The sequence below is a fragment of the Carcharhinus amblyrhynchos genome, chromosome 7 (assembly GCF_965287045.1).
Source record: "Carcharhinus amblyrhynchos chromosome 7, sCarAmb.v2.hapA, whole genome shotgun sequence".
In the NCBI taxonomy this organism is placed as follows: domain Eukaryota; kingdom Metazoa; phylum Chordata; class Chondrichthyes; order Carcharhiniformes; family Carcharhinidae; genus Carcharhinus; species Carcharhinus amblyrhynchos.
Window position 1 is genome coordinate 80874436 of NC_137330.1, and position 18311 is coordinate 80892746.

Consider the following 18311-nt stretch of genomic DNA (forward strand, 5'->3'; position numbering starts at 1 on the left):
CAGTCCTAGGACTTGTCTACCTTCAGTCCCGTTAGTCTATCAAGCTCTACCTCTCTAGTGACAGTAATTGCATTAAGGACCTCATCTCCTACCATGCTTCTATCTTCAATATTCAGCAAGCTATTTGTGTCCTCCTCCGTGAAGACTGACACAAAAAACTTATTTAAAGCCTCAGCCATTTCCTCGTTACCTACCGCTAAATCTCCCCTCCCATCCTCCAAGGGTCCAAAATTCACTCTAGCCAGACTCTTCTTCTCTATATATTTGTAAAAACTTTTACTATCATTTTTTATATTTAGAGCTAGTTTAGCTTCATACTCTATCTTTCCTTTCTTTATCGCTTTCTTAGTCATTCTTTGTTGTTTTTTAAATCTTTCCCAATCTTCTAATTGCCCACTATTTTTAGCCACTCTGAACGCATCAGCTTTTAATTTAATACTCTCCTTTATTTCCTTCGATAACCACGGCTGGTTATCCCTTTTCTTACAGTTCTACTTTACCATCAGAATATATTTCTGCTGAGTACCGAAAAAGATCTCCTTAAAAATCCTTCACTGTTCCTCAGCCATCCTACCAACCAATCTGCACCCCCAATCTACATTCGCCAATTCCACCCTCATCTTATCATACTCCCCTCTGTTCAAACAGAGGACACTGGTTTGGGACCCTACTTTCTCATCCTTCTTCTGCATCAGAAATTCAACCATACTATGATCACTTGTCCCAACAGGATCCCTCACAAGAAGATCCCTAATTCTACCTGCCTCGTTACACAGTACCAGATCTAAGATAGCTCGTTTCCTCATAGGTTCCGTTACATAGTGTTCAAGGAAACTATCCTGACAGCATTCCAAGAGCTCTTCCTCAAGCCCACTGCGTCCGACTTGGGTCAACCAATCAATATGCAGATTAAAATCCCCCATAATTGTCGCCATTCCGTTTCTTACTTAGTTTCTTGCTTTCATACTTAATGACATAATTATAATTTAGATTTTATTAAACTGGTATAGAGATTTCAAACACATTTACTAGTAGTTTCTACACTACGCAATAAAACAACAGTGAAATACCATCAGGGCAGATAAAGATTCTGTTCTGTATACTGAAACCACGCCAGTGCTGAAGGAGAAATAATGTACTAAATGATCCAAGATGCACATTAAACCACCTGGATGCAGAGTGATAGGCAGATAAAACCAGCAAATATCCACAGCATTGGTAAAAAGTTGCCGCTCATGGATTTGCAGGAAAATTGATTTAGCTTTGGCAGTAGGTCACTCATTCATTCTCATAAAGTACTGCATTAAATCTGAATCACAAATAACTTCTTACCTCATAAGGCAGTTTTTCAAAGTAACCATTCTTGGTATATTCAGGCAAGGTCATTCCAGTGAATCGTCCATTGAAGAACTCCAGACTATGGTCATCCTTATCATCATCATCATCCAGATCTAACATAGACGGTTTATGCAGGGAAAGAAGCCTGTCCCTAACACCATGCAAAAGGACAGCATCCAACTCTGTATAGTAATCTAGGAGAGAACTGTTCAGTTCCAAGCGAATCAAGTTTGTCATGAAGTTAAGTTGTTTAATGCATGGTGTAAACTGGCGAGCCTGTGAGGCATTCACTTTCTCAGGGTCACCTGCCCATAGTGTCTCCCATCTGTAGGCACACAAAACATTTAGGATGTCAGGACTAAATCAGCCTCAATCTATTCACTGAAAGCATGTATTCATGCAATATTTTCAAATTCCAGTCTTTCTGATGCCAAAATGTGCTTTGACTGAAATCTCACAGAAAGTGTGCAACTGCTCAGTAACTTCCTAAGCAAACAATTTATGTGACAATTGTTGCTAAGTACTATATAGTCGACCATAGGATAACTGTGATGTGAATAAAAGTGTATTAACTTTGGCAGCACTGCATCTCACCTAAAATTATTTTTTGAATCATCCCAAGAACACAGTTGTTCTCTTTGTCCCTGCATCACATACTTCCATTATAAACAAAACCATGTACTCAAAGAACACAAAGACTCGCACAGGAAGGAAATCTTCTTAAAAAAAAGAAAATTATTGGACCATCAATTAGTACATTTTTTGTGGATGCATTCTCTTCTACATGCTAAACAAACACTTTAGGATGAGGGAAAAAAAAAGAAAAATACTGCAGATGCTGGAATCTGGTACAAAAACCAAAAATATTGGAAAATCTAAGCAGGTCCGACAGCATCAATGGAAAGAGAACAGAGCCAACGTTCTGAATTTGGATGACCATTCATAAAATCATAGAAACCCACAGTGCAGAAAGAGGCCATTTGGCCCATCAAATCTGCACCAACTACAATTCCACCCAGGCCCTACCCCTATATCCCGACATATTTACCCATTAATCCCTCTATCCTACACATCTTGGGACACTAAGGGGCAAATTTAGCATGGCAACTCTCCATTCACCTGAAGAAGAGGGAAACCCCTCGAAAGCTAGTGAGTTTACTATCAAATAAATCGGTTGGACTAAAACCTGCTGTTGTCAGGCTTTTTACTATACTCAACCTAACACAGACGTTTTTGGACTGTGGGTGGAAACCGGAGCACCCGGAGAAAACCCACTCAGATACGAAGAGAATATGCAAATTCCACACAGATAGTGACCCAAGCCGGGAATCAAACCCAGGTCCCTGGAGCTGTGAAGCAACAGTGCTAACCACCGTGCTACCGTGCCACCCATCAGCAGGCTCTGACAAAGGGTCATTCTCTCTGCACAGATGTTGTCAGACCTGCTGAGATTTTCAGGCATTTTCTGTTTTTGTTAGGATGAGGGAATCTTAGAATACTGCATTTCACTAACATTGGTCAATAGGAATAGTTTAGACCTCTTTCTCAACAGGATCAACACTAACATGTGCTCGCTTCTGCAACGGAAACTATTTATTTAGCTTCTCCTTTTCAGCCATGGCTCAGTTGGTAGGTAGCACTGTGGCCTCTGAATCACAAGGTTCTGGGCATACATGGATTTGGGCTGGTGTCTGTGGGAGTTGCGTGGGTTTTCTCCCGGTGCTCCGGTTTCCTCCTACACCCCAAAGATGTGCTGTTAGGCTGATTGGCAGGAATAAATTGTCCCTAAATCAGTTTTCCCTCAATCTGGATGGCCATAAAACATTAGATAGGGGTCATGGGTAGAGAGGTGGTGTTGAGATGGCAGCGTGGGCTCGTTGGGCCTGTTTCCCAGACTGATTTTGTTCTTTGTTCTTTAAATCACACTTCAGGCCTGAGCACAAAATGAAGGCTGACATTCCAGTGCAGAGCTTTCTTTCAAACTAAGAAGTTAAACCAAGGCATGGCCTGCCTACTTGGGCAGATCTAAAAAAGATCTAAAAGATCCCACAGCAATATTTTGAGGAATGTGGGAGTTAACCCCCCGGCCTAGTCAATAGTTATCCCTCTATTAACAACGAAAAATGAGATTACTTGGTCAGCATCACATTACTGTTTGTGGGAATTTGCTGGGCGCAAATTGGCTGCTGAATTTTAAGTTTAAAAAGTTTATTTATTAGTGTCACATGTAGCTTACATTAACACTGCAAAAAAGTTACTGTTACAACAATGGCTACAAAAGTAATTTACTGTAAAGTGCTTTCAAACTTCTGGCAGCTATGAGAAATGGTACATTAATGCAAATCTTCCCCTTTCTTTTGATGGTGTACAGAATGAAAGATTCAATGATTGATATTCTACAGGCAAAACTACATTTAAGCAAAATAAAAACACTTTCAATGTCCCCATATTCAGAGGGTGATGGGAAGCTGGAATGCACTGCCTGGAAAGGTATCGGAATAAGAAGTCTCACAACACCAGATTAAAGTCCAACAGGTTTATTTGGTAGCAAAAGTGGTTTGTGAGACTTCTTACTGTTTACCCAGTCCAATGCCAGCATCTCCACATCAAAGGTGTTGGAAGCCAGAAACCTTACAACTTTAAAAAAGTATTTGGATGAGCACTTGAAACATCGTAACATCTAAGGATATAGGACAAGTGCTAGAAAATAAGATTAGCATGACTTTATGGAGTTATTGTGGGCGCAGACTCAATGGGCGCAAGAGCCTTTTCTGTTCTGTACAAAACTATATTATGTTTTGTATGGTACTTCTCATTCATCATTTCAATTTACAATAGTTACAAATGGCATAATGATGCACCAGGAACATTTTAAATCTTCTGCATCAGTACTTATTTCCAGAATTTCTTTTGTTGATGTTATTTTTCTACATGCCATCATGATGTTCGAAACTGAGCATTCTGAAACAGGGACAAAGGACAGAAGGGTACTGGCATTTTCAAATTCAGTAATTAAACACCAAAGGGAAAAGATTGCTTCAAGTATTCGAGAGGGCTAGAATACATGAGCAGGGATGTACTTCTGAGGCTGTATATGCTCTGGTCAGACCCAATTTGGAGTATATGGGCCCCATATTTAAGGAAGGGTGTGCTGGCCTTGGAAAGGGTCCAGAGGAGGTTCACAAGAATGATCCTGGAATGAAGAGGGATGTCGTAAGAGGAACGGTTGAGGACTCTGGGTCTGTACTCATTGAAGTTTAGAAGGATGAGGGAGGATCTTATTGAAACTTACAGAATGCTACGAGACCTTGATAGAGTGGATGTGGAGAGGGTGTTTCCACTAATAGGAAAAACTAGAACCTCAGGCTAAAGGGGCGATCCTTTAAAACAGAGATGAGGAGGAATTTCTTCAGCAGAGTGATGAATCTATTGAACTCTTTGCCGCAGAAGGCTGTGGAAGCCAGTCACTGAGTGTCTTTAAGACAAAGATAGATAAGTTCTTGATTAATAAGGGGATCAGGGGTTTGGGGGAAAAGACAGGAGAATGGGGATGAGAAAAATATCAGCCATGATTGAGTCTGCTTTGCCATTCAATGGGCCAAGTGGTCTAATTCTGCTCCTACGTCTTATGGTTTAAGCGTAGGGACATTACCTCTGAGCTCGAGTTGAGACTGTGTCAAACATCTCTAAAAATGGAGGGAGAGAAGGGATGCAGGACTGCATTTAGTTGAAGGATCAAGTGAAGAGTCTCAGATGCTGAACCGAAAAGATGGGTATAATTTTATATTTTTATAATTAGCCAAGGGAGGACAACTACATCAGTATATCCTACATAAACTGAATTTTTTTTGGGGAGAACGCTGGCCAATGTGTCAAATTCACCTAAAACTGGAGTAAATCGCACTGGTCTTTTCAACAGGAGTTTCAAAATGAATCTCCCACTCTTGGTGCACTGCAGAGAGCACCAGTGCAGTTCACTCCATAATTCAATGGGCAGGGCCTATCCCGCCTGGGAGGTGCCAGCATAGTGGTGCGCATGCGCCGATCAGTGTTTTCATATGCCGGCCTTTCAACTGCTGGCAGCCCTGCAATGCCAGCCGTCCACCCTACTACAGCATGATCACTGGCCCCCCACAATCACGTCCGGCCCAGCCTCCACACCCCACCCTGCAGCCTCAATCTCATGACACCACTCCCTTGATCTCCCACCTCTCCCCCATGCAGCAGTCACAAACTCCTATCCGCCCCCCCCCAAAGGCAGTCTCAATTTCGCCCCCCCACAGCTCCAGTATCATGCCGCTGCCGCACCCCCCACCCCCGTCCCACTGAGCCTTATGCAGAGTGGCAGCAGGGTACCTCTCCCCCACTAATTACCCACCAGACCCCACCCCCACTGGGCCCCACCCTCCCAATCCCCAGTATGCCTGATGGGAAGTGCCAAAGTGCCCCCTGGACATTGGCACTTTGCCGTTGGACAATGCTAGGGAACACACACTGGCACTGCCAAGGTACCAATGCCCAGAGGGCACCCTCACCCCCACCGACTGACCATCTGGAGGGCCCTGATTGCACCCCCCCTCTTCACTCCAGCAGGGTCAGGCCACTAGCTCCCTGAAAGTGGGGAGTTACTATAAACTTCACTGGAGTGAACGACTGTGCGGGGGGGGGGGCGGGTAGATGCTAGCCGGGCAGCAGATTTCAGCTCCAGGCCTGCTAATCACATTTAAAATATACAGTAATGCGTATTACCATAATTTACGCATCACCCCGCCAATTTCTAGTGTGGATGCGATGCTGCCGGAAATCCGGCACTGGGAGTCACTAGTAGGCTGGGCACCCGGCGCTGATCCTGGGCATTAGGCACCGCTGGAATCCCCCAATGCACTGTGCTAAAAAATTAGTGCAGCAGGATGGAAGAATTGCCCCCATTGTGTCCTTCAAACAGAATGAGATTTGGCAGAATTAAAATTGGCTTCTACAAAATTTATGCCCAAGAACTTTGAACTTCTTCTTGTTCATCAAGAAGGTCTCTACCTCTACCAGATGTTGCATGCTGATGTACTTTCACAATCCTGTTGATAAATAAGGGTACAGAATCAACTTCTGGTGAGAAAGAAACATACAAAGTAGAAGCAGGAGTGGTCCACTGTCACTTCAAGCCTGCTCCAGCATTCATTATGATCACAGCTGATCATCAAATTCAAAATCCATATGCCTCATTCTCTTTAGCTCCAAGAACTATATCTAATTCATTTTTGAAATCACACAATATTTTGGCCTCAACTACTTTCTGTGGTAGTGAATTCCGCAGATTCACCACTCTGAGTGAAGAAATTTCTTCTTACCTCAGTCCAAAAAGGTTTACTCCCTATCCTCAAACTATGACCCCTAGGTCTGGACTCACCCAACATCAGGGAAATTCTTTCTGAATCTACCCGTCCAATCCTGTAGAATTTTAAGTTTCAATGAAATTCCCTCTCACTCTTTTAAACTCCAGTGAATATAATCCTAACTAGTTTAGTCACTCCTCATTTGACAAATCTGCCGTCCCAGGAATCAGTCTGGTAAACTTTTGCTGTGCTTCCTCTATAGCAAGGACATCCTTCTTCAGAGGAGGACACCAAAACTGTACACAATACTCTAGGTGTGGCCTCACCAAAGCCCAATGCAGTTGCAGTAAAACATACCTATTCCTATCCTCAAATCCTTTCAATATGAAAGCCAAAATACCATTTGTCTTCTTTATAGCCTGCCGTACCTGCGTGCTTATTTTCAGCGACTGATGCCCGAGGACACCAAGGTCTTGCTGAGTATCCATCTCTCTCAATTTACACCCATTCAAGTAATAATCTGTCTTCCTATTATAGCTACCAAAGTGGATAACTTCACATTTATCTACATTCTATTGCATCTGCCATGCATATGTACACTCACTCAGCCTGTCCAAATCACATCAACAGTCAGGCAGATTGAAGATCACCATGCAGCATTAGGTCAAGTCAAAGAGAAACGCTCTCGGTTGGACATCTTCATTTAACTACTTTGAATAATTTGTGTGCAAGTTCCACCCCCGAAACGATGCTGCAATAGTGCAGAAGCATAACACATTTAAGATAAAGAGTCTGATTGCTCTGCCGAAACAATAGAAATTAATTTCTTACATAAACGTTAAACATTTGTGCTGTAAGACCCAGCAGCATGTCAGGAAATTTACATCTCTGTAATCTGCAACACTCATTCTCTCTAGAATGTTATCTAGATGATTCCAGATGATTACCCTAACTAAGAAATGGTTTGATTTCTTCCAACTATGATCAAAACATTCCTTTAACAGTGCCCCTTCAACCATCTTCTAGGCCATTCTATTATCGTTATTTCTCCTCTGTTAAGCTACCTGCCAAAGACTAGAATTTCAAATGAACACATCGCATATTTGTAATAACACCCCAAAGTGGGATTTTGGTTCCATAATTGCTCAAGTAATTATAATAAACCCAGGTGAAAATAGTTCAGTCACTTGTGACACAAACGTATGGCACAACATTACTCATTATTTGGCACTCATCTCTCACAAGGATCATTTCACAATATGTATCATATTTCTGATCAGTCGAGTACTGAGGAAATTTTAGCTAACTGCATCTACTGGTACATGTGCCAATGTGTAATGCAGATACCAGCGACATAGCAACAAGAACATTTCTCTGGTCTACATGAGGCCACATACACGGACCGAAAAAGCAGAAGGGAAAGGAAGAATAAGGCAAACATAATTCCAACATAAACATGTCTTGCCAAACATTTAAGCAAGCTTGAAAAGTAATAATGTCCTTCAAGGTCTTGCAGCTGAAACAAGTGAAAAAAAGGCTTGTCCTATTCAGACCAGCATAAGTACACACAGAATATATACACCTCACCCAAAAATCATAACATGTGGGTAGGAACTGATTAAAACCTAATGCAAAGCAGATTATCTAACTGCTAACAGGCTACTTTATTCTGCCCAATCACACCAGAGCCTAGCTCAATCTTATCCTGACCCAGTGTCCTTAAGAGTCTTTGTTCTCCCTGCATTCACTTACCTTCTCTCCATAGCTTCTCAAAGTGGCTTTGGGGGCCTGCCAGAGTATGGCAGCTTTGCATCCCCCCAGCAAATCTGCACAATGAAGGAGGACTTCCAGAATAAGTAAGCTCTGCATTTCTGGTTAAGAAGTCCAGGCAACAATGGCGACAATTTCCAGTGCAAGGACAGAAAATAGGAATGGAGTGGCAATTTGATGGTGATTTGCCACTCAGAAAATATGGGCCACTGCATAATTAGAAAAATATTGTGTGGAAATACTGTGAAGATTGTCTCTCATCAATGTTATTCTTAACTGGAAATGCTTAAGCACACTGTTGTGACAGCAATAGCTATCATATTACTGTTTTCAGAATTCATATCTCATAATACTGAAAGTCACAATACTAACATTAAACGACTTAGGCAAGCAGTAACTACGAGTTTACATAATAAAAGCACAATATTGTGGATGTTGGAAATCCAAAATAAAAACAGAAAATGCTGCATAATCTCAGCATCTGTGGAGACAGAAATAGAGTTAACGTTTGGAGTCTGTATCTGCCTTGAAACATTAATCGTGTTTTTCTCTCCACAGATGCTGTCAGACATGCTGAGCTTATCCAGTATTTTCTGTTTTTAGTACTGTGGGTTTCTATGATGGTCAGACCACCAGCATCTGTGCAAAGCTTAACTGGAAGATAGAATACATTTTGATATCTGCACTTAACTATGGGATTTTTGTGAACTTTTAATTTCCAGAGTGATTATGTTCTATTCACCTAATCTATTCTAATAACGTGAGAGCGGGAACAATTATTTCTATTCAATTCACTGAAATGGAATGGGATGGGCAAACAGAACTAACATTTTTTTTTAGAAGTTCAAAGAATGCATACATTTGTGCCAAACTAATGGAAAAGAACTGGAAATGAAGCTTTGAATATAAGGAAGCTGACATTTAAAGTCTAATCCCTTCAGACATATCAGTTGTTACTTGAGCTATCACATAACACCAAATACTGACCATCAATAGAAACATTCAGAAAAGCAGATTCTACTTTCATCAGCTGCCCTCAACTGATTCTGTTTATACTCTTCCTCTCCCGAAAAGACAGCTATGGGAAAATATTACACACACCTAAACTATGCAATTGTTTAAATAATCAACAAGTTGTCACAAATTCTTTAGTTATGTTTACCTAATTTCTGATGGAGGTGTCTGGGAATAAGGATTTGCTGAGCAAGCCAAGATCCTAACAATTGCCCCAGGGTGGTACGTTTCCAGTACATCAATAGCTGTCGGGTACACAGGCTCCTCAAATACCAGCTCAACGTATTCCTGGCTATGAAAACTTCGAGGGTTCCGTCTGAATGGCAGAGGCGAACTTGGGCAGCTTTCCCACCATCGCCCATAGGTCCGAAACACTGCGGTCTGGGTGAAATCACCCGAACTTGGGTAAACATTTGGCAGTCCAGCCAAATTCCACATAGTGTAGGACAAGCTGTTCTCGCTGCCATACTGAGAACTGAAATCCACCACTTCTTTGGCATACTGCACCACTTCAACGCTGAGAGGTAGGATGCGGTTGCTTGACTCAATAGCTCGTCGACTGTTCATTATTTCTCCTCTTGTACCAGATCTGGCTCTACGCCGTAGGCAGATGTAATAAAACATGCTCAAAAATGTTAACATGGGATACATTGAGGTTAGTTTGGGTGCTCCCCGCAGGGCCAATGCCTTGTCTTCCCTCGGCACGATGTTTTAATTCTTCATTCGCGTTAATGCAAATTAGCCCTGCGTGCATGAAGCAGAAAAAGGACGTCATGGTGGTCTCTTTAAGAATATTCAGAAAAGTTAACAAAATTAATTGTTTCATTTAACTTCAACATTCAAAACATCAGAGCGCGTCAACTCATTTTTCACTTGAGCCACTGACCGTGCATTTCCTCCTGCATATTTTCTGAACAGTATTACAGAAAAATAACATGCCAGAAACTTGATCCATCAATGCTCTCCCTGCTGTCTCGAAATAAAGTTTTCATTTTCTTCGCAAGCAGCAAAATGTGCCAAAAATTGTTCTAGTTTTCCGCTGAAGCTACGCTTCAAACCTCCATTCAAATTCATTCTTGTAATCACAAGCATATAATCGTCCATCAGCCAGCACAACAGAACATTATTTCCTTGATACTTTTAAGAGCAATAACAGCTGATGTCAGTCTGAAAGTTGCATTTTGTTCAGAGTAAAGAGATCACAAGGAGCATTATTTCTACAAATATATCTTAAATTAACAACAGCAAAATAAGCAGGTTTAAGGTAAAATACAGCGGCAATGCTTGATTTTACTTCTTTCGACGTTCACACAATCTCTTGAACATCTGCTTTAGTGATTACTTAATCCTTGCAATGCAACACGATGGTCACATGGATTATTACCAACATTAACTATAACTAAGTGCAATCTAAAAGCTCTGAACACATGTTGGTACATAAATAAACATGTTATATTAACAGGGCGCTCCAGAAACCGCTGAATTGCATAAAGGATTTCTGTGAACGGTAATAAATTCAAAACAACGAATAAAAAGTTCTAAAATGTTGAGTGCAAAACTGGCCAGTTAAATACTGAACAATCTGTTAACTTTTGCACAATTATAAATAATACAAGTTCCTCAGGACACATGGGTAAGTAAGTAACTCATACTGTTTTCTATTCCATTGACGTTGATTAAAAAATATACATTTTGCAATGATTTTCCATACTAGAAAGTAAAAATATAACATGACTGATTATATTTATTTACATTTAATTTTTGTTTACCGATAAGACACAAAATATACAAAGTAGGCACAAGGAAATCATGAAATTAAGAATTACTGGTGCTTATGTTTAATTATAGAGCATAAAATATAATGGTCAACATGATTACATTTAGCTTGGATCAGACTTCATCACAGCTACAGGCAGGAGCTTTTAACATGGAAGAATATTGCTTCCAGTCATAAGAATTCCCACTGATTTGAGTAAAGTGGCATAATCAGTATTCCAATACTCTTTTCAAGGATTATCTCTTGAATTTATATATATCCTTAAAATCCCCTCTCATATAGCATATCAGAAAGTGTATGTTATGTTTTCATATCCTTCCAAGTGAAACTCAGTGCTAAGTAACCACATCAAGCTCTGGCCTCAACAATATCCCTTTTAATCCCACATAAAACATTAATATCAAAAAAGAGTATGTCAGTTAGGCAACATTATCTTACCATGTTACAAAATTAAGACAAATAAAGGATAAGCTTTGATTGGTTTTGACACAGTAAATGTTTAAATAAAATGCAAATAAATTTAAAAAGCAAACACAAACAATATACCCAAACATGATTTTTCTGTCACTCTGTAAAATGCATGTTTCAACAAGGACTTCTTGCATGAACACCTATTGCTGAGTAAACGCTTTTATAATATCTGTTTGCGAGAGCAGTCTTGCTTTTTAATCAAGTAGCATTAGTGTATTTTCAATATTTTCTTTTCAAAAGCACTTTAACAATACATAAAAAGGGTACAATTGCCTAGTGGTTATGGTGTTGGTCGAGCAACCTAAAGGTTGAATTTGAATCCCACAATAACATGCTATGAAATTACATTGAACAATTCTGGTAACATGGCACCAGGAAAAACCTAAAAACTGTCCTTCAAACACAATTTGTTCAACAATGCCCTTCAAAGAAATCCTGCTGCCTATACCTATTCTATCCTATGTGTGACTTCAATAGCACTATTTGATTGACTCTTGATGCCCTGGGGCAATTAGCAATGGGCAATGATGCCTGGCCAGTGTTGCCAAGGTAAAGATAAAAGCTTAGCATACACAGACAGGCAAAGTTATGATTTCTACAGTAACACAAACTGTTTAATTTCAAAGAAGTTATGATGAACCTTTATAAATACTACAGTTAAGGCTGAAATAGAGTTTATGTCCAATCCAGGGTATCAGCCTTTAGCAGGGATTTGTTGGGGGGCAGGGGAGTCTGCAGAAAGGATCTCCTGAGATGAGGAGGTTAAGTTATGTGGATAGACTGGAAAAGTTGAAGCTGTTGTCCTTAGGGGACAGAAGGTTGAGAGAAAATTTGATTACAATGATGAGGGATCCAGACAGTAGATAAATACTGTGGAGAGAAACTGTTCCCGTTCACAGAGGGTTAACAACCAGAGGTGACCAATTTCAGGTGACTGGCAAAAAAACCAACATGAGGAAAAAAAACTTATTCAGGCAGGGAGTGGTTAGAATCTGGAATACGTTGCCTGAGAGTGTGGTGGAGGCAGATTTCATCCTGACTTTCACAATGAAACTGAATAAGCATCTGAAAAGAAAATAAATTGCAGAGCTGGTAGGAAAGGGTGGGGGAGTGGGACTAGCTGAATTGTACTTGGCAGAAAACTTCTACAGTGTTAAATGGCTTCCCTCTGTGCAGTAACTACTTTATTACTCAATAAAACCACATTAAAAAAAAAATTAAATTTTGACCACACCATCAAATATTTGAACTTCTGTATTTGGTCTCTGGATTTAGAAGCCCAGAATATTTTGCCACATATAACTTCATGACCAATGGAAGCAAATATTAAAACTATTATTTAATCATAAGTAGTTTTTTTATTCTTTTATAGGATGTGCACATCACTGACAAGAGCAGCGTCTATTGCCCATTACTATTTGCCCTTTAACTGAAAGGCCATTTCAGAGGGTAATTAAGAGTTAACCACACTGTGTGGGTCTGGAGTCACATGGGTAGGCCAGACCAGATAAGGATGGGCATTAATGAGCCAGATGGGTCTTTAGGACAATAAATGATAGTTTCATGGTCACAATTACTAAGACTCGTTTATATTTCAGACTTATTGATTGAATTTAAATTCCACAAGCTGCCATGGTGGGCTCTGAACCTGGTCTCCACCTGGGCCTTTGGGATGACTAGTCCAGTGACATTACCACCATCTCCCTTTGATGATGGGTACAAAGTTTAAGTGTTTTACAGACATCATCTGAACCCCAAGATGAAATTGGATGGATTGTTTATAATTTTTATTTTTCCTACAGTATATTTTAAATAATATCAAGAAGTATGGAGAAACAGAGAAATGTATGGGTTCAAATACATAATTCCCTGAAAGTGCAAGTGGAGGAAGAAAAACCCATGAAACATATGAGCAACACTTTGGATTTTATAAATTGATCATAGATTAAGAGAGTGAAAAAAAGTAGTAAATAAATTGCACAAAACATTAGTTAGGCCACATTAGAGTAGTGATCAGTTTGATGAACTTTTACAGAGAGAACACTGAAGCCACAAAGAGTATGCAGTATAGATCCACCAAGATAATTCCAAAGGTGACACTTGAGATACTGGGTCTATTTATAGTGGAGCAGAGAAGGTTATGCAGAAATTTAATACAGTTGGTTTTGATACAGTGAATAGAGAAAAACTGGTTTTAATGTCAGTGAGGAGAGGTCGTCATTTTCAAATTACAAAAGAAAGCATACAAAAGCGAAATGGCTTTAAGCATAATTACTTGAGCATGAAACATTTTGCCACAGGGAGAGTTTAAGGCAGAGATCTTTTAAGGAAAAATTGGTGAAATATTTAAAACAGAAGAGTATACAGGGCTGTTGGGGAAGAATAGGATAGGGAGATTGAAACTTTAGTTCAATCATAGTAGTTTTTGATATAAGTCACAAGAACAAAGCTCAAGTTGCCAGTTGATCATATCATCCTCCTACAATGCCTCTCCACTGTCATCAGTTGGTGTTCTCACCTTGTTCCATTCTTATCTATAAGAACATAAGAAATAGGAGCAGGAGTAGGCCATCTAGCCCTTCGAGCCTGCCCTGCCATTCAATAAGATCATGGCTGATCTGTCGTGGCTCAGTTCCACATTCCCGCCCTCTCCCCATAACCCTTAATCCCCTCTCTTATCAAAAACCCATCAACCCGCGTCTTAAAAATATTTAGCGAGGTAGCCTCCGCCACTTCAACGGGCAGAGAATTCCAGAGATTCACCACCCTTTGAGTGAAGAAGTTCATCCTCAACTCCGTTCTAAACCGCCCCCCCTTTATCTTGAGGCTGTGCCCCCAGTCCTACTATCCTTTCTGAGCGGGAAGAGTCTCTCCACCTCTATCCTATCCATCCCATTCATCATCTTATACGTCTCAATGAGATCTCCCCTCATTCTTCTAAACTCTAACGAGTACAAGCCTAATTTATTCAGCCTCTCCTCATAGCTCAACCCCCTCAACTCCGGCATCAGCCTAGTAAACCTCCTCTGCACTCCCTCCAAGGCCAAAATATCCTTGCGTAAGTGCAGCGACCAAAACTGCACACAGTACTCCAGCTGCGGCCTCACCAATGCCCTGTACAGCTGCAGCAAGACCTCCCTACTTTTATATTCAATCCCCCTCGCTATGAAGGCCAGCATCCCATTCACCTTCCTGACCACCTGCTGCACCTGCAAGCTGGGTTTTTGTGACTCACGCACAAGGACCCCAAGGTCCCTCTGCACCACCGCCTGCTGCAGTTTTTCGCCATGTAAGTAATAATCCTTCCTACCATTATTCCTACTAAAGTGGACCACCTCACACTTGCCAACATTAAATTCCATTTGCCAGTTCCTGGCCCATTCGCCCAGCCTATCTAGATCCTTCTGTAGACTCTCCACACCCTCCGCACAATTTGCCGTTCCGCCAATCTTGGTGTCATCAGCAAATTTTGACACCATACACTCGGTTCCCTCCTCCAGATCATCTATATAAATGGTAAATAGCTGAGGCCCCAGCACCGACCCCTGGGGCACTCCACTAGTCACCATCCGCCAATCCGAATAGCACCCATTGACCCCCACTCTCTGCCTCCTATTTGACAACCAATCCTCTATCCACGCTAACACCCTACCCCCAACTCCATGTCCCCTGACCTTCTGCAATAACCTCGTGAGGTACCTTGTCAAACGCCTTCTGAAAATCAAGAAAGACCACATCCACCGGCTCTCCTCTATCCACCACCCTAGACACATCCTCATAGAACTCTCGTAAATTTGTCAGACATGACTTCCCTTTAACGAAATCTATAAGTAGCCAGAGAATCATTTACAATGGCATCTGTTTCTGCTCCTGCACTGTTAGTTCTGGTGTCGCCCAACAGTCAGTGATTTCACAGGTCTACTTACAAACTTTGTGTCACATTTGATCAGAGATGAGCTTCTGACCTTTTTTTAATGCCATGGCTAAACCTGACCATCTCCAGCTCCGTATTATTATCCAACTTCATCCCTGTCTGAGCTGAAATCCTCATTCGTGCCTTTAATGTCTCTCGACTCAACTACTTCAAAGATCTCCAGGCTCGTCTCCCACATTCTACCTTCTGTAAACTTCAGGTCATCCAGACCTCTACTGCCTGTGTCTTAATCTGCAGTAAACCCCAATCACCTTCACCGTGTGTTCTGACTTACACTGGCTCTTGGTCAAGCAACATGATTTTAAAATCCTTATCCCTGTATTTTCAAATCCCTCCATAGCCTCATCCCTTCCTATTTCTGTAATCTCCTCCAACCCCACAACCCTCAGATACCTGTGCTCAACTAATTTTGGTCTTTTGAGTACTCCTGATTTTAATCACTCCACGACCGGTGGCTTGTGCCTTCAGTTGTCCGGACCCTAAGCCCTGGGATTCCCTCCCAAGTTGCACATAGCAAGCCGCCACTAATAGCAATGTGATAAGAACTAAATAATCTGTTCTTGTGCTGTGAATTAAGGGATAAATATAAGCCAAGAATGCTGCTCTTCTTCAAAATAGTTTCATGGAATATTTTACTTCTACCAGAGAAAGAAGGTGGGCCTCAGTTTAACATCTTATTTGAAATACATCATATCCAATAGCACAGCACTTCCTCAGTATCAGGCAGCACTGGAGTGAGCAGCTTTTATCTTGTGCTTAAATGCTGGTGAAGGGACTCCAACTCACAAATTTCTAACCTAAGTAGTGAGAATACTGAGCCACAATTGATAGATACACTGTGGACTGACTAAATACTAACAAGATATTAACTATATAGAATATATTGTCTTAAAAATCTAAATGCCTGACAGTAGCCTAGTAACTTTCCCACAGTACTGAGGGACCACAGTGCAGGGACAATGAGATTTTTACAGTAACTTCACTGCAGTGTTAAACATAGAACATAGAACATTACAGCGCAGAACAGGCCCTTCGGCCCACGATGTTGCGCCGACCAGTTAAAAAACAATGACCCTCTAACCTAAACCAATCCCTTTTCATCCATAAACCTATCCACGGATCTCTTAAATGCCCCCAAACTAGGCGCATTTACAACTGCAGCAGGCAGGGCATTCCAATCCCTCACCACCCTCTGGGTAAAGAACCTACCCCTGACATCCGTCCTATAACTACCCCCCCTTAATGTAAGCCTCCTTGGAACACCAATAAATAAACTTAACGTACAATACACAAGCAATTAAAAATAAGATGGATGCAGAATGGGGGAAAAAAATAAACTAATTGTAAATCATCTCAACAGCATTACAGGTAACGTAACATAAAGGGTAAAATGTGGGGAAAACGTCCGTGGAGACTGAAAGGATGTTAACATTTCACATCCCTTTGACTTGTCTGGAGAAGCCCCAGGCAACGCACACTTGTTACGCTCACACGTCAAAATCTAATGTGCAGTTGCATCATGCAGTGGTCCTCTCCAGTTTCCTGCCACTTTGGTACTGATGATAACCCTAAAGCCACTTGTTATCGATGCAATATAAACTGGGCTGTTGAGTATGTCTATAAAGGGCATTAAAAGAGGGAGGGGGGAACTTTTTGCTTACTTTGATTGACACACATCAGCAGGTCTGCTTTGAGGTCTTTGCAAGAGCCAAATGTGGTGAGAACCTCCTCCTTCCCCCCCCCCCCCCCCCAAGTAGCCCCCTTCCCCTTTCCCTCCCCCCCCTTGAGGAAGATGATGATGGTACAAGCTCAGCGTGAGGAGGAGGCTCATGGCTGCGGGACGAGGAGACAGTGAGGACAGTCTGTGTAGGGAATGTCGGCCTGGCTGTCTGATCCTCGGCCCACTGTTAGCAGCATTCCTGGAAGTGGGAGGCGGAGTTCCAAACTCCGGCTGCACACATTCCCCCCCCCCCCCCCCCGCCCCATCCCCTGTCTGTGTCCTCCCCACCCCCAGCTCCCTCTGTCTCTCACACACACACACACACAGACTCTTGTCAGTTAAACAGCCAGGCTTGGGACGGGGGGGGAGGGGGGGAGGTGTGAGCTACAAATACAACATATACTTCCACCCAACACACACACACAATAAGCGCACATTTACTTGTACCTGTCTCTCAGCATTTACAGACGCTGTGTAACTGCGGGCAGAACGGGTGGTTTGTTTAATAAAGCGGGTTTTATCCATTGTTTTATTCAGTCTCAGGGACTTGCTAGTATTTTTTTTTGCCTCTCTTTCCGCTCCCTCCGTAATGTAAACATGTCACTTACATCCGGGAGCTGCGGGCCGTCACCGCCAAGCATGCCGGGAATTGTAGTCTCCTCCAAGCAGCTCCCAGTTTTTGGGGGGGGGAATGAGGAACAGAAATTGCTGGCCCAGCAGGGCTGTCAAAGTTTTCTTTTTTTTTTCCTAAAAATAATTGTAAATTAGTGTCGTAAGTAGGCTTACGTTCACGCTGCAATTAAGTTACTGTGAAATTTCCCCCGGTCGCCACGCTCCGGCGCCTGTTCGGGTCCACGGAGGGAGAATTTAGCATGGTCAATGCAGCTACCCAGCAGGTCTTTTGGGAGGAAACCGGAGCAACCCAGAGGAAACCCACGCTGGCACGGGGAGAACCGA

The 18311-nt window shown here is 41.8% G+C and overlaps 1 protein-coding gene across 5 annotated transcripts in view; it reads right to left on the minus strand.

The window, feature by feature from the left end:
* The window catches only part of fbxl4 (F-box and leucine-rich repeat protein 4), a 97513-nt gene extending 79587 nt beyond the window's left edge, over window positions 1-17926 (minus strand). For 3 of the 5 annotated variants that reach the window (XR_013887028.1, XR_013887025.1, XM_080192653.1), the window contains exons 1-3: window positions 17802-17926; window positions 9601-10196; window positions 1333-1663 (exon numbers count right to left, since the gene is read on the minus strand). Coding sequence is in view for 1 of the 5 variants with exons in the window: in XM_080192653.1 (XP_080048779.1) it covers window positions 1333-1663; window positions 9601-10103 (834 nt within the window). In the remaining 4 variants the exon portion in view is untranslated. The other 2 variants (XR_013887027.1, XR_013887026.1) reach the window with 2 other exon arrangements.
* Between the last annotated feature and the right edge of the window lie 385 nt (window positions 17927-18311).